We start from the raw sequence: 23,632 nt of genomic DNA on the forward strand, positions 1-23,632 counted from the left end.
CGCCCCTTATCCCTCATCTCCCCTCTGGAGCTCCACTTGGTCTCGCCCCGCCCCTTATCCCTCATCTCCCCTCTGGAGCTCCACTTGGTCTCGCCCAGCCCCGCCCCTTATCCCTCATCTCCCCTCTGGAGCTCCACTTGGTCTCGCCCCGCCCCTTATCCCGCATCTCCCCTCTGGAGCTCCACTTGGTCTCGCCCAGCCCCGCCCCTTATCCCGCATCTCCCCTCTGGAGCGCCACTTGGTCTCGCCCAGCCCCGCCCCTTATCCCTCATCTCCCCTCTCGAGCTCCACTTGGTCTCGCCCAGCCCCGCCCCTTATCCCTCATCTCCCCTCTCGAGCTCCACTTGGTCTCGCCCAGCTCCGCCCCTTCCTCATCCTTCTTTCCTCCCTCCCCGCGCCAGGCCGCTAGGCCTAGTGGAGCCCCGCTCCGCCCATCCCATTCTCCCTCCCCGCCTCGCAAGATGTTTGCTGCGCTGCTGCCGGGTCTGGAGCCTTGGAACCGCGTGAGGATCCCTAGGGCGGGGTGTCGCAGCACAGTGATAGTACGGGACCCCGGAGCTGCCCTGAGTGAGTGACAGGCTTGACGCAAATGGTCGACTTTTCCCGAGGAGCCTTCGGGCCGGCGCACGTGGGAGCGGGGCGGGACTTCCGGAATCTGGGGGCAGCTGGGAAGGGCCGGGCGGCGGGGCGCCGGTGGGGGCTGAGGGTCCTGGTTCCCAGGGAGTACACGTAGCTGCCGTGGGGCCTGGCAGGAGCGACGGAGGACCCGGATGCAGCCCGCGTCTGCCGGACGTGTAGTGCGGGAGTTTGTCCCCGGGACCTGGGAGTTCTGCTCCAGCGTTCCGGACGTAAACCGCAGGCGTCCGGAACTTGGGTTCCGTATTGTAAAATGGAATTGGCCTCCCTTACCCTCCACTGGAATGATAGATCTGTGAACTGAGGTAGATGGTGTTGCTGTTTGGGGACTGCCTTGGGAAGCTTGTGTGTGTGTGTGTGGGGGGGGTGTAACTTCAGGTCACTTCCACATGGGAATAAAGATGACCATCTCTTAGGGCTGTTGGGGAATGAAAGAGCTGGTATCATAAGTAAAGCGTTTGGAACACTATTTGGTAGGAAAAATGCTCAAATGACAGCAGTTGTTAGTATTAAGTACTTAAAGCAAATTTGATGATCACATTTAAATACTAAAAATTTACTGTCAACTTAATTAGCAAGGATCTATGTTACACTGTGTTTTGCCATTCAAAAAAAATTTTTTAAACAGTATTCCTATTATGGAAAATTCATCAGCTCACTCCTCATTCCTCAGTGTAGCTGAAAAATAGAAGGGATAGGAAATTCTTCCACCCATAGTCTAGGTGCCTCTCTTGTAGCCATACACAGTACAATAGCTGTATTCTATATTAAGCATCTTTTCAGATTAGGAAACATTGGTCACCAGCCTTCAGTCAGCTGTTCAACAAAGAATGTAATTTCTAGGGGCCATGGGGTTTTTTTCTTTTCTGAAAACCCTTGTCCCCGCATGTGGAACCCCTTGGATATCAAAAATCTGCTGTTGCTCAAGTCCCTTATATAACTAGGTATGGCTTTTGCATATAACCTACACACATCCTTTGTATATTAAATCATCCCAGGTTGCTTATGGCACCTGTAAGTGCCATAATAGTTATTATGCTGTTTGGTTTAAAGATATTTTTCATCTGAGGTTGGTTGAATTAATAGATGTGAAATCCAGGGATACAAAGGGATAAACACACAGGTCCTTTGACTTTGAAAGTTGTGAATTTATCCATTCTATCTCTCTTTTATGAAGAACAAAATGAAGGAATCAGAGATGTATGTAGTGGTTTGTAGCTTGTGCTCAACATTGAGGTGCTCCAAATGATTGAAAAGTATTCATATGAAAGATTACTTAAGTCATGGTAAAATGTGAGGTGAATGATATATTCCTGTTTATCAGATAGTCTCAACGATTTCCCAAAGTTAGGATCATTTGTCATCATTTTCAAATGTCCTTCAGACTTAGAAACCTTCATTATGTTTGAACACTTGAGGCTTGTTACATTAATTTGTTGTGTGATTCCTTTAAGGTCAGTAAGGACAGATGCTTCATGTAGTGTACTGAATGTAGAAATATATACCAAGTCTTATTAAATGTCTTTGCTTTAGACATTTGCATTGCAGCTGTGATTAAAGAATGCCATCTCATCACACAGTCACTGAGGAGCCAAACCTTACAACAAGAAGAAGATGTGTTATGCGCAGTCCTTTACAGCAATCACAACCGAATGGGCCATCACAAGCCCCATCTTGCCCTCAAACAGGTGAGGAGGAAGCCCTGAGGACCATGTAATCCACATCCATACTTTGTTACCTGATGAACATGTAGATCACACACATTTATTATTTGTTATTTATGGAGATTTTAGTAAAGTACTTGTGATTTATGTTTGTGGTTACATGAGGACTCTCAGCCAGTTCAGAAAACAATTTTTGTTCATTTTGTTCAAGTGGAAGTATGTTTAGATCCCTTCCCAGTCATTTCTTGTGGGGAATTAAAAAGTTTCATTATGTGTAATCAATCTCTCTCTCTCTCCATCTCTCCCCCCCTCCCTCTTTCCCCCTTCCCCCTCTCTCCCTCCTTTATATATACACACATAAATATCAGCACCTTTGCTAAGTTCAAAGATGAACTGATTTGATCAAGACAAAGTGCCATTAAGAAACATTTTTTTTGGGGGGGGGGTCTGGTCGTGGGGCCTGAATTGTGGGCCTGGGCGCTGTCCCTCAGCTCTTCAGCTCAAGGGTAGTGCTCTACCACTTGAGCCATAGCCGCACTTCTGAGGAATCGAACCCAGGGCCTCAGGCATGCAAGGCAAGCGCTCTACCACTGAGCCACCTTCCTAGCCCCAAGAAACAATTTTTATGCATACTTTAAAAAGAACAAAGTGGGCTTTATACAATAGTATGTTAAGTGGTCATATATTAAGTTATTTCATAGTAAGTAGTTTCATGTAATTTTTGGAGCCTAAAGCAAAATTGAGCCCTAATTTAGGGACTATATCATAGCAGAGTTTCTCATGCTGAATTTCTTATGTGCTTGTTCATCAATCACTTTATAAATTCTCTAATTCTTCTTTTATGGAAGTCCAGTTTACTATCCATTATGTGACAGCCACTGTGCAAGGTTTGTTTTTACAAACTTTGGGCCAGGCTTTGTGCTTGATGCAGGTATACAAGAGTGAAAAGACAGTATTGTCTGTAACCTACAGACTTAAGCTTTCTGGTTAGTGTTTCACTCTCATTACTTATATAATAAAGATGAAGATTTCTCCATCAAAAAAAGATCTGGGAACATGGTCTTCTCTTACATTTTCTTCTGTAGGTTAGCTTTTACTTGCGTCTTCTAATGTAATACCAAGTTGCCAAATACAGAGCTATTTTATGTTCAGTTGTCATACACTCAGCCTTTCTGGCTGCCATTTTCATGGTTTAAATTTTACCAACCCGTAGTAACTTATTATCCTGATAGTCCTGTAGTCTTTCTTACAATCTGGCATATTATATATACACCAAAACCTGGTTCACCATCCTGAAACTTTTTTTTTTTTTTAATTTTTTTTATTGTAAAGATACTATACAGAGGGTTACAGTTACATGAGTGAGGCAATGAGTACACTTCCACTTCCTCTTGAACATTGTTACCCCCTCCATTGTTTTCCCCCTACCATCCCCTCCCTCCCTCCCTTCCCCAAGGTTCTTTTTTTTTTTTTTTTTTGATTGTGATTAAGTGATTACTTAATTTCCGGAAATTCACAGTATTGTGGAATAATGATGCTCATTTAAAGTCACAAGTTCATTCTAACTTTCCTGGAGCAAATTGTCTATCACAGTCTGTAATATATAACGGTGCTCATATGTTATATACCATATATGTGATCAGCAGCATGGGGATATTTAGTAGTGGTTCAACCAGATGAGTGGGAGTTCTTTGTTTCTTAAGTCCTGTTAGTTTTGTCATATCACCTAACATTTTGGATTCATCATCCACTTATCAGGGAGACCATGTACTGTTTGTCTCTTCGTTCTTGGCTTACCTCGCTCAACATGATTCCTTCTAGCTCCATCCATTTCCCTGCAAATGCCATTATTTTGTCATTTCTAATGGCTGCATAGTATTCCATTGTGTATAGATACCACAATTTTTGGATCCATTCATCTGTGGTGGGGCATCTAGGTTGTTTCCATATCCTAGCTATTGCGAACAGTGCTGCAATAAACATGGAGGTGCACGTGTCCTTGTATATTGGTTCCTGTTGTTCAGGGTAGATGCCTAGAAGTGGTATGACTGGGTCGTAAGGGAGGTCAATCTTTAGCTTTCTAAGGACCCTCCAGACTGCTTTCCAAAGTGGTTGTATGAGTGTACATTCCCACCAGCAGTGTAATAGCGTTCCTCGTTCTCCACATCCCCTCCAGCATTTGTCGTTGGCTGATTTGTGGATGTGGGACATTCTGACTGGGGTAAGGTGGTATCTCAGGGTTGTCTTTATTTGCATTTCCTTCACCACCAGGGATGATGAACATTTCCTCATGTGTTTCTTTGCCATTTTTATTTCTTCATTTGGGAAGTCCCTCTTTAGTTCCCTTGCCCATTTAGTAATTGGTTTGTTGGGTTTGGGAGGGATTAGTTTCTTGAGTTCCCTGTATATACAGGATGTTAACCCCTTGTCTGATATATTGCTGGTAAATATTTTTTCCCAATTAGTTGGTTGTCTTTCTAGCTTGGTTGCGATAGCTTTATCTGTGCAGAAGCTTTTTATTTTAAGGTAGTTGTCGAGTCTCTCTCCAATTTGTTGTGACCCTGGGACTCTGTTCAGGAAGTTCCTTCCTGTGCCTATTAGTTAAAGTGTCTCTCCTACTCTGTCCTGCAGTAGTTTCAGAGATTCAGGTTTAATGTTAAGGTCTTTAATCCATTTTGAGTTGATGTTGGTGCATGGTGATAGGCTGGGGTCCACTTTTAGTTTTCTGCATGTGGCTGCCCAGTTTTCCCAGCACCAGCGGTTGAAGAGGCTGTGTTTCTTCCATTGTATGTCTTTGGCTCCTTTGTCGAATATCAGCTGGCTGTAGGCCTGTGGATTTATTTCTGGATCTTCTATTCTGTTCCATTGGTCTTCGGGTCTGTTTTTGTGCCAGTACCATGCTGTCTTTGTTATTATAGCTCTGTAGTAGAGTTTGAAGTTCGGCATGGATAGCCCTCCCATATTGTCTTTATCCCCTAGAATTGTTTTGGCTATTCTAGGTCTTTTGTTGTTCCATATGAATTTTTGGACTGTTTTCTGTATTTCAGAGATGTTCGTCATTGGGATTTTAATAGGAATTGCGTGGAATTTGTATATTAGTTTTGGAAGTATTACCATCTTTACTATATTAAGTCGGCCTATCCAGGAGCATGGCAGGTCTTTCCATTTCCTAGTGTCTTCTGCAATTTCTTTCTTTAACTTTTTATAGTTCTCATTAAATAGTTCTTTTACATCTTTGGTTAGGTTAATTCCTAAATATTTTATTTTTCGGGAGGTTATTGTGAATGGGGTTGCTCCCTTTATTTCCCTCTCTTCCTGTACATTATCAGTGTATAGGAAGGCAACTGATTTTTGTGGGTTTATTTTGTATCCTGCTATTTTGCCGAAGTGATTTATGATTTCTAAGAGTTTGGGGATGGAGTTTTTGGGATCGTGGAGGTATAGTATCATGTCGTCTGCAAAAAGGGATAGTTTAACTTCTTCTTTCCCTATGCGGATCCCTTTAATGTCTTTTTCTTGCCTTATTGCCCTGGCTAAGGGTTCTAGGACTATATTGAAGAGGAGTGGAGACAGTGGGCATCCTTGCCTAGTTCCTGATTTTAGGAGAATTGGTTGTAGCTTTTCCCCATTAAGTATAATATTGGCTATTGGTCTGTCATAAATGGCTTTTATTGTTTTTAGAAATGTTCCTTCTATTCCTATTTTCTCCAGAGCTTTTAGCATGAATGAATGTTGAATTTTGTCAAAGGCCTTTTCTGCATCTGTAGCGATAATCATGTGATTCTTGACCTTGGCTCTGTTGAGATGTTGGATTACATTTATTGACTTACGTATGTTAAACCATCCCTGTGTCTCTGGGATGAAGCCTACTTGGTCATAGTGAATTATTTTTTTTATGTGTTTCTGGATTCTGTTAGCTAGAATCTTGTTAAGGATCTTTGCATCTGTGTTCATCAAGGAGATTGGCCTGTAATTCTCCTTTTTGGTTGGTCTTTGCCTGGTTTGGGGATGAGTGTGATATTGGCTTCGTAGAATGAGTTTGGGATAGCTCCTTCCTTCTCTGTTTCTCTGAAGAGCTTGAGGAGTATGGGTATTAGTTCTTGTTTAAAGGTCTTATAGAATTCTGCTGTGAATCCATCTGGTCCTGGGCTTTTTTTTGTTGGAAGACTTTTGATAGCTTCCTGTATCTCATTATAGGATATTGGCTTATTTAATTGGTTAACTTCTTCTTTGCTCAGTTTGGGCAACTTGTATTTCTCTAAAAATGCATCCATTTCTGCCCGATTTTCTTCCTTTAGAGAGTATAGCTTTTGAAAGTAGTCTGTTAGAATTGTTTGGATATCTTGGGTACGTGTTGTGATGTTTCCCGTGGCATCCCTAATCCTATTAATATGGGTTTCCTCTCTTCTTTTTTTAATTAATCTAGCCAGTGGGCCATCAATTTTGTTTATTTTTTCAAAGAACCAGCTTTTTGTTTGGTTTATTTTGGTTATGGTTTTCTGATTTTCTAATTGGTTAATCTCTGCTTTTAATTTGGTTATCTGGCTTCTTCTAGTAGCTTTAGGTCCCATTTTTTCCTGTTTTTCTAGCTGTTTTAATTGCAACATGAGATTATTTACTTGGTCTGTCTCCATTCTCTTGATGTGGGCACTGAGGGCAATAAATTTGCCCCTCAGGACTGCTTTTGCTGTGTCCCACAAGTTTCTTTGTGAGGTGTTTTCATTCTCATTGAGTTGTAGGAAATGCTTTATTTCTTCTCTGATCTCTTCTGTTATCCAGGCATTGTTAAGGAGTGTGCTGTTCAATTTCCATGTATTGGATAAATTTCTGCGGTATGCTTTGTTATTGAGAGCTAGCTTGATTCCACTGTGGTCAGATAGGATACAGGGGATTATGTCGATCCCTTTGTATTTGCTTAAGTTCCTTGCATGAACTATGATATGGTCTATTTTGGAGAAAGTTCCGTGAGCTGCTGAGAAGAATGTGTACTGTGTTGTTTTAGGGTGAAATACTCGGTAGATGTCAGTTAATTCCGCTTGAAGTATGGCCTCTCTTAATTCGGTAGCTTCTTTGCCAATCCTCTGGTTGGTAGACCTGTCCTTTGGTGAGAGTGGTGTGTTAAAGTCTCCTAGTATTATCATATTGGGATCTATTTTATTCTGTAAGTTTGAGAGCATTTGTTTGACATATCTGGGTGCACCAATATTTGGGGCATATAAGTTGATGATGGTTATATCCTCCTCTTGGATTGTTCCCTTTATTAATATGTAGTGTCCGTCCTTGTCTTTCTGTACTGATTTTAATGAAAAGTTTATTTTGTCAGATATCAGGATAGCTACACCTGCTTTCTTACTGGGGGCGTTTGATTGGTAGATCCTTTTCCACCCCTTCACTCTGAGTTTGTTTGTATGTTTGGCTGAGAGGTGGGTCTCCTGAAGGCAACAGATGGATGAGTCTTGTTTTCTTATCCAGTCCTCAGTTCGTTTTCTTTTAATTGGCGAATTCAGCCCATTTATATTAAGAGAAAGTATAGAGAGATGCCTTGTTGTCCCTGCCATTCCGTTTTCCTAAGTTTTTCTTTTTTCCTTTCCTCTTGTGCTTGCTCAGTTAGACTTTGAGTAATGCCTGTTTGGGGTAGGCCCCAGTTCCTGGCTGCTTTCTTCAGGTTGTGTCCCCCCTCTTAGAATTCTTTGTAATGCTGGCTTAATGTTTATGTATTCATTTAGTTTTTCTTTGCTATTAAAAGTTTTCAGTTCTCCATCAAATGTGAATGCTAGCTTTGCCGGGTAGATCAGTCTGGGTTGGCAGTTATTGGCTCTCAGGGCTTGTATGGTGCTTTCCCAGGCTTTTCTTGCATTCATTGTTTGTGTGGAGAGATCTGCAGTAATTCTTATTTTTTTCCCATTGTAGTATAGCTCCTTCTTCATTTTTGCTGCATGCAGGATTGTTTCCTTATTATTCAGATCTATCATTTTTACTATAATGTGTCTAGAAGTGTTTCTCCTGGGGTCTTGCTTGTTGGGTGTTCGATAAGCTTTTGTGATGTAGTTAAGATGGTCATTTTTGAGGTGGGGAAAATTTTCATTGATTATATTGTTAAATAGGTGTTGCATTCCCTTGCTCTGGAATTCCTCACCTTCGTCCACTCCAATTATGCGAAGGTTAAATTTTTTAGCATTATCTGCTTGCTCTTGAATATCCCTTTGGTTTAATTTGAGTGATTTTTCCATATCTGTCACTTTTTGGTCCAGTTGGTGTATTCTGTCTTCTGTATCTGACACTCTACCTTCCATTTCATTCACTCTGTTGACAGTGGCTTCTATTGTGGTTTGCATGGAGGAAATGGATCCCTTTATGGATTCAATGTTGGTTCTCAGAGTACTGATCTCACCTCTCAATGAGGTATGCATTACCTCTAATTTGGCGTTTATCTCACTTCTTACTGAGGTTTGTGCAGCTTCTATTTTTGCATGCATCTCTTGTTTGATACCCTGTATCTCTTTGGATAGTTCATCCTTGTGCTCTTTCAATTTCTGATCAATTTCTCGCTTTATTTCTTGAGTCATTGCCTCCAGCAACCCTTGGAAGTAGCCTTTGTCTTCCATTCCTGCTTTGCTCCCACTGGGGCTCTCCCCTGTGTGGCTGCTGGCTTTTGAGGTGAGCTTGCTGTCCTGGGTGGTAGTAAACCTTGTGATTTTTCTCTGTGATTTTCGCATGGAGGTTCAGGAGACTGCTCTTCAATTTTGTTTTGGTGTGTCTGTCTTTGCTTGGTTGCTGATTCTGTATTGGTGGAGAGAGTCTGTGCCTGATCTGGGTTCTGTTGGGAGCCTATTTCCAGCTGCTATTCTGACTTACTTAGGATTCTCAGCTCTCTGCTGTAGATTGCTGGCAGTTCCCGCCTTTGGAAGGGTTGAGCAGCCTAGACTGCTTGTGTTTGCTCCTACGGGTGCTCTTGTGAAGAACAGATGCTCTGGATGCACTCTCCCAAATGCTGGAGTCTGCTATGGGCTCCTGATGTGTTTTTGTTTATTTGTTTTGGGCTGGTTGTGGGCTTGAACTCTAGGTTTGGGTGCTGTCCCTCAGCTTTTCAGCTCAAGGCTGGCACCCTACTGTTTGAGCCACAGCACCACTTCTGACCCTTTTTGCTTTTGTGATGCTGAGGAATCAGATCCAGGGCCTCATACATCCAAGACTATCACTCTATTGCTGAGCCGCCTTAACAGTCTGAGCTCCTGCTTACTATCAGGTGCTGGCAGCCTGTGTTGCCCAATTCCCAGTCTAGGGTATATGGGTGGAGTTTTGGTGGGGTTTGGGCTTCTCTTGTCCTGGGCCTCCAGGTCTTTTGTTGTCACAGGCGTGCTTCCCGGGGGAGTGTTGTTTCCTGGTTTTCTCCCCTCTGTTGAGGCGTATGCTCAGCTTTTTACTTCAATTGGGAGGAGTTGGTTGTGTTGTTCAGGCGCCGGATCCCCGGGCCTGGTTCCGGTCCCAGCCTGGAGCGCGCTTGTTAGGCCTGTGCTGATGTGTATACCACCTAGGTTATGCAGCCTGGAGCGCACTCGTTAGGCCTGTGCTGATGTGTATACCACCTAGGTTATACAGCCTGGGGGACACAGTTCAAATTTCTTCTACTGTTGATAGTCTTGACCCAGGGGCGCTGTTCCTGGCTTGGGCATTTAAGCTCCCTTCCAGGGGTGCTCTTGCTCTAGCCTGGCCAGCTGAGTGTGCTCCACGGGCTGGTGGAGCTCTCAAACAGTTCCCAGTTTTAGTGGGTCCTGTGGTCCGGGTGCTGGGGTAGGGAGTCTAGGTCAGGGTCTGGGGATTCCCTCCAGCTCTGGTCTCCCTTGAGGGATAAACTTCCCCTGTGGGGTACTCACCCTGGAGCTGGTTGTTTCTGTGTGGTGTAGGTCGTCAGTTGTTGTTGCAATCCGGGCTGGGTTGGGCGGTGGTGGCTCTGTGTGATTCTTTTCTGTCTCTGCCTCTGTCGAAGCTGTTGGGTCAAGAGTGTCCACGCTCAGGCAGCTTCTTCTCGGTACCTCTGGGGCCCGAGTGACCCCGCCGGGTCGTTGCGATCATGATCGGGCGGGCGGGTGGTCTGCAGACAGGACCCTTTGCCAGCGCTGCTCGCGCCGAGCGGCTTTGGCGGGATGGAACCTCTCTGCTCAGGTGGAGAGTGCTGGATCGTTGTGATCGCGATCAGGCGGGCCGGGTGGTCTGCCGACAGGTCCTTTTGTCACTCTGCTGATGCCGAGCGGCTTTGGCGGGATGGAGCCTCTCTGCTCGGGTGGAGAGTGAGGGGTGGGGGTGGGATCCTCGTGGAGACTCCTGGCTGGTAGGTTTCTCTGTTCCTGGCGATCTGCTGTTCTGCAAACCAGTACCTGATGTTCTGAAAGCGGCCCCCTGTGTCTCTGCTGTGTCTCTTGGGGCTCCCACAGCCCCCGCCGGGCCGGCTGGCCGGCGGCTTGGCGCACTGCCGCGCGGCCAGTAAAGGTTGGGGGAGGGGTCTTCGCTTTTCTCTGTTTTGAAATTCTTCTTTTCCTCTCTTTCTTTTTTTGTTATTCTCCGCCTCTGGTTTTTCTCTGAGTGTTCGTCTTTTTGTTGTTGTCGGTCTCTTGGGGAGATTAAGCGTTGGAACTCGAACTCTCTTTTTGGTTGGAGAGAGCTGTGGCGTTTCCCTACTGCCCCGTCGCCATCTTGGTCCAGGGGTGACCGAAACTTTTTTTTTTTTGAGCAGTATGAGAATTGAACCTCAAGCTTTGAGCTTGTGAGGCAGGTTCTCTACCACTTGAGTCATGCATCCAGCCCTTTTTCTGTTATTTTCAAGGTAGGGTGTCTCTTTGTTCCTCAAACTGGGCTTTGATCCTTCTACTTACCTATGTTGAGGAAGATGACAGGTATACAGCACCATGCCCAATCATTTTGTTTCCCCCATGACTGAGATGACAGATATGCACCATTGCACCTAGCCATTGAGTGAAATAGAGTCTCATGAACTTCTTTTTCCTGGGTAAGTTTTTGCCTGGATCATCTTTGAACTTGGATCTCCCCATCTCTGCCTCCCAGGTAGCTGGGATTATGAGCTTAAGCCACGACTTCTGGCACAACTTTGATTTCTCCATTGGTGTCTTAAATAAAGATTAAACTTTTTAGTTTGGCTTATAATACCCACTATGATGTGACCTCTTCTTTAGCCTTCCTTAGCTCATCTCATCTTAGCTTCTCGCATCTTCAGGTATTATGTATTCCAGCCAAGCTGAACTGTATGTTTCTTGCTCATTTGGTCCTGGATTTTTAAGCAGCCTGGCCTCTATGGTATCTGTCTGTGAAAGGCCTTCACATCTTCCAAATCTCATTTTCAACCTTTCTGATAGTGATGACCTCTCCAAGATATAACATGAATGTATGTTATGGCAGTCTCATTTTTCTGATTATTAGTGAATTCAGATTTCTCATCTTTGATACTTTGCTTTCTGGCCTCCTCGTTGTACTTCTCACAGCATTTAACACAGTCTATTGTGCTCTCATTATGTCTTTGTGTATGTTTATATATTTGTGTTCCCTATAAATCCTCTGTAGGGAACGAGTCATGTGAGTTCTGCTACGGCAGTTGCTGCCACCGTCTATCTGCTGAACATTTCAGTTTATAGAGAACTTGCTTAAACTGAGCTGTAAAAGAGGTGTGTGAGCTGTAAAAGAGGTGTGTGAGCTGTAAAAGAGGTGTGTGTGTGTATGTGTGTGTGTGTGTGTGTGTGTGTGTGTGTGTGTGTGTGTGTGTGTGTGTGTGTGTGTGTTTTCAAAAGTTGGCCACTAGCGTTAAGTCCTCTTTAAGCCCTAACTGGAATACAAAAAACATTCTTGAGTTCTCTCTCTTTCATGTGACAGTTCTGTATAATGATTTCTTTGCAATCTTACATGTCTCCTCTTGTCCTTGCTAAAGACAGGTTTTCTTTTCCTCCTTCTTTTGAACCATGCACCATAAGGGAACCATAGTTTACTTACTGTATATCTAAGTGCTTTACCTCTTAAGGGATGGTGTCTAGACTTAAAAATTGAAAAAGATAGGAACTGGCTGCAGAGAATTTAAAATTTATTGTATCAATTATTCTAAAAACTGTTGTTAAGGTAGAATTGTAGAATCCATAGCTTAGATCTTATTTTTAGTAGCCTATAGGGAACTCTTGCAAGGTGCTATAGTTGCCAGAATTGGTTCCCTTTTAAGATCTTTATTTCCTTTTAAATGTGGGTGCTACCCCATGCCTGTCATTGTGTGTGAGTTCTGACAGGTGCAGCGTTTTGTATAGTGTGAAAGAATTGTGAAGACTATGGATAAAATATATCGTTCATGGGCTGGGATGTAGCTCAGTGGCAAAGCGCTTGCCTAGCAAGTGCAACGTCCTGGGTTTGATCCCCAGTACCAAAAAAAAAAAAGACAAAAAAAATACAGTTAAAAAAAACCCAAACCAAAAAAAAAATATATCGTTCATGAGGAGCTTCCAATATATTTTGGAGAGAAAGGAAATCGGTCAATCTTGTGTCAGGCTGTAATAAAGGAGAAAAATAGGAGAGGTTGCAATTTTGAATAAAATGTTTTAGTGTTTAGGTAATTAGTATATTGCCTTAGTTTTATTACTAGAAATTGACTCATATGCCACTCATATGCTAGCCTTCCTTGCATATAGTAGGAGTTCAGTATATATATGTCCAGAGAGTAAGTCATTTTCCTCTACTCTGTGATATTTATAGACTTGAAATTTATTAGTTAATAGTTTACTGTTTTGTATTAACAGATTAACTATTTAAATTATGGTTGGAGCCAGGAGGTGGTGACTCTCACCTATAATCCTAGCTAGTCATAGGCTGAGATCCCAGGATCACTGTTCTAAGCTAGCCTGGCAGAAAAGTCTGTGAGCTTCTCATCGAGCCAGAACTGGAGCTGTGGCTCAAGTGGTAGTTTGCTAGCCTTGAGCACAAAAGCTCAGGGGCCGTGTCCAGGCCCTGAGTTGAAGCCCCAGGACGGGTACACACACAAAAATTACTTTTGGCTTCAGTGAGATTACAATATTTTATAGTTGTTTGGTTCCCTTTATTACCATTAAACACAATTTTTTGGCACATAGTAATTTCCTTTTTTTCCTTCCCCCTTTTTTGTGGTAATGGGGTTTGAACTCAGGGCCACGTGCCTAGGCAGGTATGTTACTGCAAGCCAGCCATACTCCAGCCCCATTTTGCATTGGCTGTTTTGAGATAGGATCTTACTTTTTGCCTGAGCCTGTGTCTGGGCATGAACCCCTTATTTTGTACCACAATGTCCTGCTTCTTCCATTGAGATAGACTGTTGGAAACTTTTTTTGCCTAGGTTGGCCTGGATCTGCAACCCTTCCAACTCTGTGTCCTTGCCAGCCTGAGATGACAATTGTACACCATTACATCCAACTATTGATTAAGAAAAGGATCTCACAGACTTTCCCAGGACTGGTTTTGAACTGAGATCCTCCCGGTCTCAGCCTCCTGAGTAGCTGGGATATGAGCCACTGTGCCTAGTTAAATTTCATAATCATTTCCTGATTTGAGAAGTCTGTTGTTTCTTGTTCTTTGATTGGTTCCTTTATCCTTAAAATGAAAAGAGTAATCTCTGGTATTTTGCATGTTTCCATAGTTTGAAAGTTTGGTTCCTTTGCTTTCCTGATTATATCACTGACCCTCTCTACAATACCCATATACTAATTTGAGCTGATCTTCTTTCTTTAGGTTGAACAATGTTTAAAACGTTTGAAAAACATGAATTTGGTGGACTCAATTGAAGACCTGTATGGGTTGTGTTCTTCCAAGTAGGTATTCTTTTGCTTTTGATAAGGGCAAAGAACCTGATATCCTGTAGTGTTCTTCCTACCTTTTGTTTTTCTCTTTTTGGTGTTTGGATTGAACAGATTTTGTATTATTTATATACTTTTTTTGTGCCAGTACTGGGGCTTGAACTCGTTGCTATCCCCTAGCTTTTCACTTAAGGCCTGTGCTCTACCACTTGAGCCACAGCTGTATTTGTAGGTTTTTGCTGGTTAATTGGAGGTGAGAGTCTCAAGGACTTTCTGCTACAGCTAGCTTTGAACTGCAGTCATCGGATCTCAGTCCTGAGTAGCTAGGATTACAGGCGTGCCAGTGCCAAACAGTTAATTCTGTTTTAATAAGGGGTATCTGTTTTGGTACCTCTAGAAGTATGTGAGAAAGACTGATATATCACTGAAATCTGGGTCACAGTGGATTATATTAAAACTGGTGGGTTGTTACTGGCATAACTACCTCATATTGTGCTTAAAGCAGGTTTTCATTTGACTGCTATCTATCAAAATGCTTTTTTTAAAAATGAAAGTAATGTATTTTCCTATTTTTGTTAAGAGAAAAGCCTGTAACTACCACAGCATGTGCCATTCCCAGCCAACCAGTGGTGGAGTTGGTGTTGATGAAGGTCTTGGGCGCCTGCAAGTTGTTACTCCGCTTGTTGGATTGCTGCTGTAAGGCATTTCTGTATCCTCCAGTTTACTGAAGTTCCTTCTTGGGAGTGGGAATTATTTGGATATCTAACAGAATTTTTTTGAAAGCTGGGGGGTCTTACAGATATTACATGTGAGGATTCTTTTTTGGGTCCAGTTGTGGGGCCTGAACTCTGGGCCTGGGCGCTGTCCCTCAGCTCTTCAGCTCAAGGCTAGAGCCACTTGAGCCACAGCGCCACTTCTGGCTTTTTTCATTTTGCTTACGTGGTGCTGAGGAATCGAACTGAGGGCCTCAGGCTTGCAAGGCAAGCGCTCTACCACTGAGCCACCTTCCCAGCCCCACATGTGAGGATTCTTAAAACTTGCTTCTAGCCCTCCTTGTCTCAATAATTGTTGGATATAGACATTGCCAGAGGCTTTGTCACTAACCTAGCCTCTGTTATCTATCCTAAGATCTTTGACAGCTAGAAATTCTGAATCTTAAAAAGTTAAATTTAACAACAGAAGTTTTAGCAGAGTGTGTGTTACTTTTTAAGTTTTTTTTTTTTTGGTCAGTCGTGGGGTTTGAACTCTTGGCTGGAGCGCTGTCCCTCAGCTCTTTAGCTCAAGGCTAGCACTCTACCACTTGAGCTACAGCGCCACTTCTGGTTTTCTGATGGTTTATTGGAGATAAGAGTTTCGCAGAGTATCCTGCCAGCTGGCTTGAACCATGATCCTCAGATCCCAGCCTCCTGAGTAGCTAGGATTACAGCATGAGCCACCGGCTCCCAGCTCTTTTTAAGTTTTATATGATTCGAGTGGAGCATGTTTTAAGAATTTTTCAAGAGGAATCTTTTTACTCCAGTGTATATCTTTCATAATTGTAACTTATAAACCTTAGATCTCTGTAGTTTTGTTTTCCCACCTTAAATTGGTTCTTCAGCTTGACAGTGAAACACCTAGGATTGGAAGAATTCATTATTTTAAACCTTGTGATGGTTGGGCTGGTAAGCAGATTATGGTATGTACATATTTTAGACATCAATCATTTCTTTTTTGTCTCTACTTCAAGCTGGTTTTCTTCTTTATTTCCATATAGTTTCATTTAATATTTCCCCACAGACTGATGGTGTGGTGGGGGCGGGGGGTTCCCTTTCTTCATTTGACGTGTTTTCTAGTGGTAGGTTAGGAGCCTACGTGCTGATGGTAATGTGAGAGAAGTAGGCGTCTCATCAGAAGCCATTGCCTGAAAACTGAATAACCTAGCAAATGCATTCTAGCATCTAGGAACTGGAATGATAAAGAATTGACAGTAATTATATTGTAGCAGGTGTTGAAAATGGTGATTTCCTGGATTGCTATCTACTTTGTAATGGAAAATCATAAATACAATTTGATCTTTTTCTGTGCTGTCGACTTTTCGTCCACCAGAAACAACTGGTGGGTTTTGAGGCATAGTCAATGTAAAGACCAGTAATAAAACTAGTAAACTAAAGAAACATCATTTTGTGTGTGTATGTGTAGTAATAATTGATAGATAATTCCACTTGGAATTAGATTATTTTCTTAAATTTGGATGTAAAAAACCTGAAAATTTCTGCCTTCAGAGATTGAAAACTGTGCTTTAATGTGTTAACCTGAATAGCTGGAAAATGTTTCTAATCTTATTTTTGTTGTGATTATTCTTTTTTTTGGTTGTTGTTTACTTTTTATGCTGGTTCTGGGGCTTGAATTCAGGGCCTCATATACTCACTTTGCTTCTTTGCTTACAACTAGTGCTTTATCACTTGAGCCATGCTTCCACTTCCAGCTTTTTACTGTTTGTCTGCTTGGACTGGCTCTAAACCTCAATTCTTGTCTTAGCCTCCTGAGTAGCTAGGATTAAAGGTATGAGCCACTCACTGGCACTTGGCTATTTTACTCTGAATAAGAGGTAGTAACATTTGAACCGACATTGACAGTTAATAAAATGATACTATCTAATGACATTAAAAAAAAAATTGAGACATAGACTTGCTTGGTAGCCCAGGATGGTCTTTAATTTATGATCCTTCTGCCTCAGTTTCCTCAGTGTTAGCATTGTAGACTTGTACCATCATACTGGCTTACTCATCATATTATTTTAAAATATTAAGCCATTGTTCTTCTATAATGAAAGGTTTTTTATTTATTACAAAAATAATAAATGTTAAAAAGTCCAAAACCAGAAAAATGTGTAGAAATTGAAATGTGCCCCAAAATTCTAGATAATCACTCATACAATTTTTTTATGTGTATTCTTTGATACATCTCCCACAGAGTTAGTTTTTTTTTGAGTAACATTTTATACTTAGGCTGAAATGGCTGTTTGCAAGGACTTTTTGTTTTTTTGTATTTTGGGTTTTTTGGGGGTCCAGCCTTGGCAAAGCTTTGATAACCATTTTAAGTTTTGAATTTTATAGTGTATTATGTAATCAAATTGTAATTACCAGCTAATTCATAAGCTTCTGTTTCTTTGTAGGGTTCTGTACAAAGCTGTTTTAAGAAGATTGATGTCTTTATATGAGCCATTATTTGGATTGCTTCAGGAGATCTCTAAGATTCAACCCATGCCTTACTTCAAAAATTTCATTTTTCCTTCTAATATTGCTGAATTTCTAGGACAGCCCTATCTTGAAATCTTTAAGAAAAAAATGCCTAAAGCTTTTTTGAGTAAAGGAGTAAATAAGTTGCTAGATAAACTATTTTTAACAAAAGAAAAATTACCAAAGTCTGGTGAAGACACTTCACTTAAAATTTGCAAAACATCTAAACAAATGAAAGCTAATATTCAGGATAATGTGGACCTTGGACAGCCAGTAAAGAAGAGTAAGAAAGTTATTAAAGGTAATTTGCTTTGATGTATAGCACATATTGTAATTAAAAATTTTGTAAGCACGATATAATCATGTTTGGAACAGGAAGCAATCTAGTATCTTAATGTCAATCCACTTTGGTTATCTTTAGAGAGGTGTGATTACATCTGTTTTTAAGCTTGAGCACTTAAAAAATTACTGATTTCTATCGTTCCTTTATAGTTATTTGCTCATTTTATTCTCCTTATTTCTTTTAGTAGTTGGCATGAATGTCATGAACTTAAGAATTTGTTGATTTGAAAATAGCTTGTGTAAGTTTCGTATTTGTGATTTTTGTTTTCCATCTCCCCAGAAAATTCATCAGGATTTGATGTGAGGGCTTTCTGCAAACAACTAAGAAACAAAGCTATTCAGGTTTGTCTGGCTGGATTTGATACAGTTTTTGAATCCTGTTAATTTATAGAGGATGCTACTTACCAAGGACAAGGATTGAATCTTACTTCTCTAAGCCTGGTACCTTCTTATTTCTGTGTGCTTTTGAATAGAGCAGGGGTTCTGTTAATGTTATCTAGCTAATTAAGTGTTTTTGTAGGGGTTTGTATAGAATTTCAAAATGACCATAAGACCAAGTGTAAGGATGGTTGTTCTGCATTTTAAAAATACAGATAGACTTTGTAGTCAGACAAATGGCTTAAACCTTGTCTGGCTTTAGTTTGTACTAGGTGTGGCCTGTAAGCAAATCTTAATGCATATAGAATATTCAGCAGTCTAGAGTATTTTAAGCATTTAACTAGTGTTAAATGTTACTAGTAGCTGTCATCATTTTTGTAATCCTCCTTATTTGACATGGGGCTTCTATTCCTCTTATTAATAATTAGTACTTGTAAATTCAGTTTGTTCTGGACTTAAAGGTAAGCATGCAGTGCCAACTGTTTTCACTCAGTAACTACTTTTATCATGCTTTGTCTTTTGTGGGTTATTTTTTTTTTCATTTTTCTTAAGAATTCTTGATTCTTTCTAATAACTCAAAAGTTCCAAGAGAGGAGTGACATTTTCTGAGCTTGGAATTAGTCTAAAGCTTTATGTGTATTATGTCATTAATCCACAGAAAAGCTCTCTATGAAGTAGATGTTTGTGTTACTCTTCACATTTCCTTGTAGAAACTGAAGCATACATAGGTGGGCCAAACTTGTCTAGGACCTAATAAGTGGCCGAGCTGGGATTATATCCCATCACACCAGTCTCAAGGATATAGCTTTTTATGATTCTGTGCTCCAAGGAAAACTGTGATGCTCTGTAGTCCTTGAAACTTCTACAGCCTGTCGACTTGCTGGTTAGCAAGCCAGTCCTGATACTGGTCTGTCAGCTTCTTATCAAGAGTAAACACTGCTATATTTTCAGTTGGCACTAATGTATTCAGTTTCCTTTTAGCATAGACTTCTTTTAGTGATCACCAAACAAAATATTAATAGGCTTGTACTTTTACATTTTCAACTTCTTAAAGTTCTTGTTGGTGTGAGAATTTGAAAAGAAGGTAACCCTTGAATGGAGGATAGAAGTGAACTTGATAGGTAGTGCATTTTCATAGAGAACTAATAAAAGTAAAATACAAAAGAAGGGATTGAAGAGAAAAAAAGAGATACTTTGTTAGAAAGTGAGCAGTTCAAGTGGAATTGGAAATTTTGCTAAGATAAATCAGAATTTTTAACATGTTAACCCTGTGTTCATTAAAAACTGCTCTACTGGTTACCATGTGGGGCACCCTGGCTTCAAATGTTTGCAGTAACATGGTCCAAGGGAGTTTTCTGAGGGATAGAAACAGGTAAAAAAACAAATGTGATAATCCAGTAATAAAGAGCTAAAGTGTCCATCAATGATTTATTTATTCTGCCATTAGGCTCTGATCAGTTTTTAATTGTGGAGTTTCATTCTCATGTACATGTTCAATATGTGTGTTAGAATATCTATTTATATTTTCTGTGTACATTTAGTTAAAAGACAGATGGAGCCTGTCTTAGGACAGGTGAGGGGTAGGAGGGGGAGAGGGAGAGGGATGTTACGAGCAATGTATAAAACACTGTTTTTTAAGACAAAAGGAAACCTGAATGAGCAAAAAAGTTCCCTTCTTTTTAAAAGACTTAAAATTTTGATTTGAGTCAGCTTTCTGTCTTGTCCTGTGCTTGCCAGTCAGTAACGTACATAAGCTGTATGTTTTCCTTACGTTTTCAGGAGGCTAGCTCTGAGTTTAAATATTCTCAATCCCAATTGAAGACAACCAAACATCCTTCTCCGAAGGTGACAGCAACTCCTCAAGTCAGACGTTTTGTGCAAAGGTTTCGGGAGGCCAGAACTTTCACCCAACTTTCTAAAGAAATCCAAATGGCAATTGCATGGTGCCGAAGCAAAAAACAGAAAGTTCAGGCTATGTATTTGGGTAACAAACTTCTTAAAAGTAACCGGCTGAAACATGTGGAAGCTCAAGGTTGTAGGTAAGTACTTTACAAAAATTCCATGGTTAGCACAAAGTATAGATTTGTTTCCTTATAATGTGATGTCTGGCAATCCTCCAGATGTTAAGTCGTCAGGTGAGATTTACTTAGACTATAATTTCACTTGTTTCTTTTGTTATGTGGTCAAAGCTATATCATTGGGAGGAAAAAGTAAACAGCTAATTGGCCTCACTCATTTATTCTTTTCTTCTTCCTATTCATTTATGCAGAGAGCACTGAGAATGTGTGGTATACAAAACACAGGGAACAAGTGAGGAACAGGCAGTCCTCAGGGCTCCCACTCTAGAGGGAGGTTCAGCTTTTCTATAGACAGTGTCGTGCAACTGGTGAGGGTGTGAGAGCAGAGCAGGCATTACTGCCTGTGGCCTGCAAGGCCCATCCTAGGCTCTTGGGACCAGGGTCAAGTTTGAGGTCTTACAGGAGCTACACTCACATATTTACTTCTTCTCCTGTGAGTCTTACACTTAGAACTAAGTGTTCGGTGTTGTAGGTAGTACTGTTAACAAAAAAGGAACAGATGCCAAGGACAATTCCAGACACAGATGGTGTAACGATCCTTTTCCTCTTCACAGAGACAGTCTGTTTGTGTCCATGTGTCCTTCAAAAAATATTCTCCAAGAGCCATGGAGGACATTATCTCCTAAGTGCTTGGGGCCACTGGAGAGAAGCATTCTGTTCAAGATTGGCTTTGAAGTCAGAGTAGATGAGGCAGAGATGATAATGATTAAAAGTTGAGAAGGATAATAAACTCATGTTTACTAGTTAGCCATTTGTTTGTACCTCCCAAAATACAGTGCTCCTGTTAGCCTGTTTTGCTCTTGCACTATTATATTTTTTTGAATGTTTATATTTAGTGTGCTTATACTGTCAGGTATAGTACTTGACATTTAATGAAACATGTAATTATTTCAGTATAATGAACTTCTTTAAATTTTTTATTTTAAGTTAGAAGGGAGGAAGGTAGGGTGGGTAGTTTGACCATCATAGTGATGAATGTATGATAAGTACAACACACCTAGAATGGTCAGAACTTTGTAGGCCTGAAGATGACTTAGTATGTATCCTACTTTGGTAGCTCAAGGCTATCAGTTCATCTGAGCCAGAAGCCATCTTTTCATTCTTTTATAACTCTCTCCTCTTCATTTTTATAACTTTCTCTTGTTCATTTCCTGCCACATCATGAAGCTGCTTACCAGACCTGAATTATTATACACTGCAAAGCTTTTCATTTGTGCTTTCTCCATTGCCATTTGTGTTACACTGTGACACATTGTAGGTGTTACAAAATACTAAAGTCTAGAGTTGCCTCACCAGTCAGCTACCAAAGGGTAGGTCAGTAGAGAAGTTACTCTCCTTTGAGGGAAAAATGGAGACACATTTGCCTGCAGTCTAAACCAGAGGGAAGTCTGAAAACACAAATTTGGGTTGAAACTTTTTTTACATGATTCTGATTTTGTTGATTCTGATTGTATAGACAAAGGACCTGTAAATAAATTATGTACTTTTCTGTGTTGGAAGTTGGTAGAAGGCACACACATTAACCATGCTTGAGAAGGTGCTTTTTTTTTTTTCCTTCTTCCCGTTTTCATCATAATGAACTCAGATATTTGTTCTGTCTTTTAGTTTGCCAAAAAAACTGGAGTGCATAAAAACATCCATCTGCAACTGCCTTCTTCATGGCTCAGGTGTCAACATTTCAAAGCATCTTAGACAAAGAAGATCACAGACTAAATGTTCACGGAGACAAAGGAAACCACAGAGAAAGTTGCAGCCAACTCTATTAAAGGAAATTGAGCAGTTTTCTCAAGGGACTCCACAGACTGCTAAGGACAGCAATGCTAAGTGGAGATGCTCACACCTTGCAGTTCAGAGAACTGATCTCTGTTCCAGCAGTAAGCAGCTCTTGAGTAGCAGATTTCCAGATCCCATCATGCAGACTAAGGAGAAACAGGTTCATAGAAATCTCATGGGAAACAACAAAAACAAAACTGATTCATGGACAAACACTCAAATAAGCCAACACAGTATGTCAGGAACTGTTGAAGAAACAGATGACATTGATGACATTTTTGCTTTAATGGGAGTTTAAATGTTCATATGGAACACTAAGAATTAGTGGGCAGGTTCATTCAGTGTTCTGCTGTTTTAATAGGATCTACTGAGGTCTGTGCGCATCAAATAGGAGGGCACTTCAGCTCAATAAACATTTGCAGTAGCTTTGTGCCACTTAATAAACTATGAGTGCCAGGTGTTAAACGATGAAAAGTCCATCAAAGCCTTACCTGTGAGAAACATGAATTTCTTGATTGAGGCTGATAGGTCCTTGAAAACTTGAATTGTTTTTGATTTCCTAGAGAATAAGACTTAAGTTTGCAAAATCCTCCATGTTTTAAGGGACCAAGGTGGAGTGGCAAGGAAGCACCCTAAACTATGATTTTGGTCTCATTTGCTCCACTGTAGATTGGTCTGCCAATGTCACTTCTGCTGTCTTTATGTGTTGGAATGGACCACCAAAAGGAAACAGATCACAACCATTATTTCTCTTCATTTCTTCACCTTACTTACTTCATATGGTATATAAAGATGTTTTTAGGGTTTTCCAAAAGAGTTTTTTTTAATTTTATGATAATGTGAAATACAACAGGATAACTTAAATAGGCAACAAATTGAAATAATAAGAGGTGACAAAATGTACCCAGGGATAGAAGACTAATAATCATATATTTAAATTTGGTGCTAAAGGTTGATGCTTGTACAATTGTCATGACAGGATCTTAATGTATTTCTAAATAATAATGTGAGAGGTACCTTTCAAATCTTCAAACCACTGGAATTAAGATCATAAGCTTCTATGATAGCCTTAAGTTGTATATTGTCACGTAATAGACATTGTAAAAGAAAAGGTACTCTGGTAGATGCAGTATCTTTTTCAAAGGCTACTTTGTGATTTTCTCTATATTTTCCCCCATTTGTTATTCTGCTTTGCTCTTCTGTGTTCTGCATTTTCTCATAGGAGACTTTGAGTCTCTTAGTGGGCTGGCAGATTCCTAGCCTTTTGCAAAGGTCAATAACCATGGATCAGGGAATGGGGCCAGAAGTTTTCATGCATATTTAACAAGGAATCCAGGTGATTTTGATGCGGGTAGACTAAAATCCAGAGTTAATATATAAATGCTGGTTTTCCTTTGTTAGCTTGTCCCCTGACGCCTTGTTTTTAAGGACATTTTTCACTTTCTACCCCATCTGGCCTTGAACTCAAGTGTCTTGCCTCAGCCTCCCAAATTCTGGGATTATATGTGTGCCCTGCTTTCTGAAGCCTGTTGTAATGCAGAGCCCTCAATCTCTAGTCACTTTCCCTATGGTTTTCAAGTGGCAGTAGGTATTTTTGTGCCTTAAATCATGGTCAGTGATAACATAGTAGCATTCTGTTTCTTGCCATGCAATGCCTATGGACTACAAGCTCAAATAAACATTTTTTTCTTTATAAACACAACTTGCCATTGACAATTTTATTTGTGACAAGC

The 23,632-nt window shown here is 40.8% G+C and overlaps 1 protein-coding gene across 6 annotated transcripts; it reads left to right on the forward strand.

Annotated features, from left to right (window-relative positions):
- Nucleotides 1-392: 392 nt before the first annotated feature.
- Nucleotides 393-23,601, forward strand: Nepro (nucleolus and neural progenitor protein). 6 transcript variants are annotated; one of them, XM_070030237.1, is made up of 9 exons: nucleotides 393-567; nucleotides 2,170-2,324; nucleotides 14,046-14,125; nucleotides 14,691-14,819; nucleotides 15,708-15,785; nucleotides 17,265-17,629; nucleotides 17,951-18,012; nucleotides 19,828-20,087; nucleotides 21,732-23,601. In XM_070030237.1, exons 1-9 carry the CDS (start codon nucleotides 462-464, stop codon nucleotides 22,195-22,197), a joined length of 1,701 nt encoding a protein of 566 aa, XP_069886338.1. In that variant the 5' UTR covers nucleotides 393-461; the 3' UTR covers nucleotides 22,198-23,601. The 6 variants fall into 6 exon arrangements, with proteins under 6 accessions (XP_069886338.1, XP_069886340.1, XP_069886339.1 ...); XM_070030239.1 differs by having other exon boundaries at nucleotides 484-567; nucleotides 2,217-2,324; XM_070030238.1 differs by lacking the exon at nucleotides 393-567 and adding an exon at nucleotides 839-941.
- Nucleotides 23,602-23,632: the final 31 nt, after the last annotated feature.

This window comes from Dipodomys merriami, unplaced genomic scaffold (genome assembly GCF_024711535.1).
Source record: "Dipodomys merriami isolate MVZ:Mamm:240054 unplaced genomic scaffold, mDipMer1.0.p SCAF_2, whole genome shotgun sequence".
NCBI lineage: Eukaryota > Metazoa > Chordata > Mammalia > Rodentia > Heteromyidae > Dipodomys > Dipodomys merriami.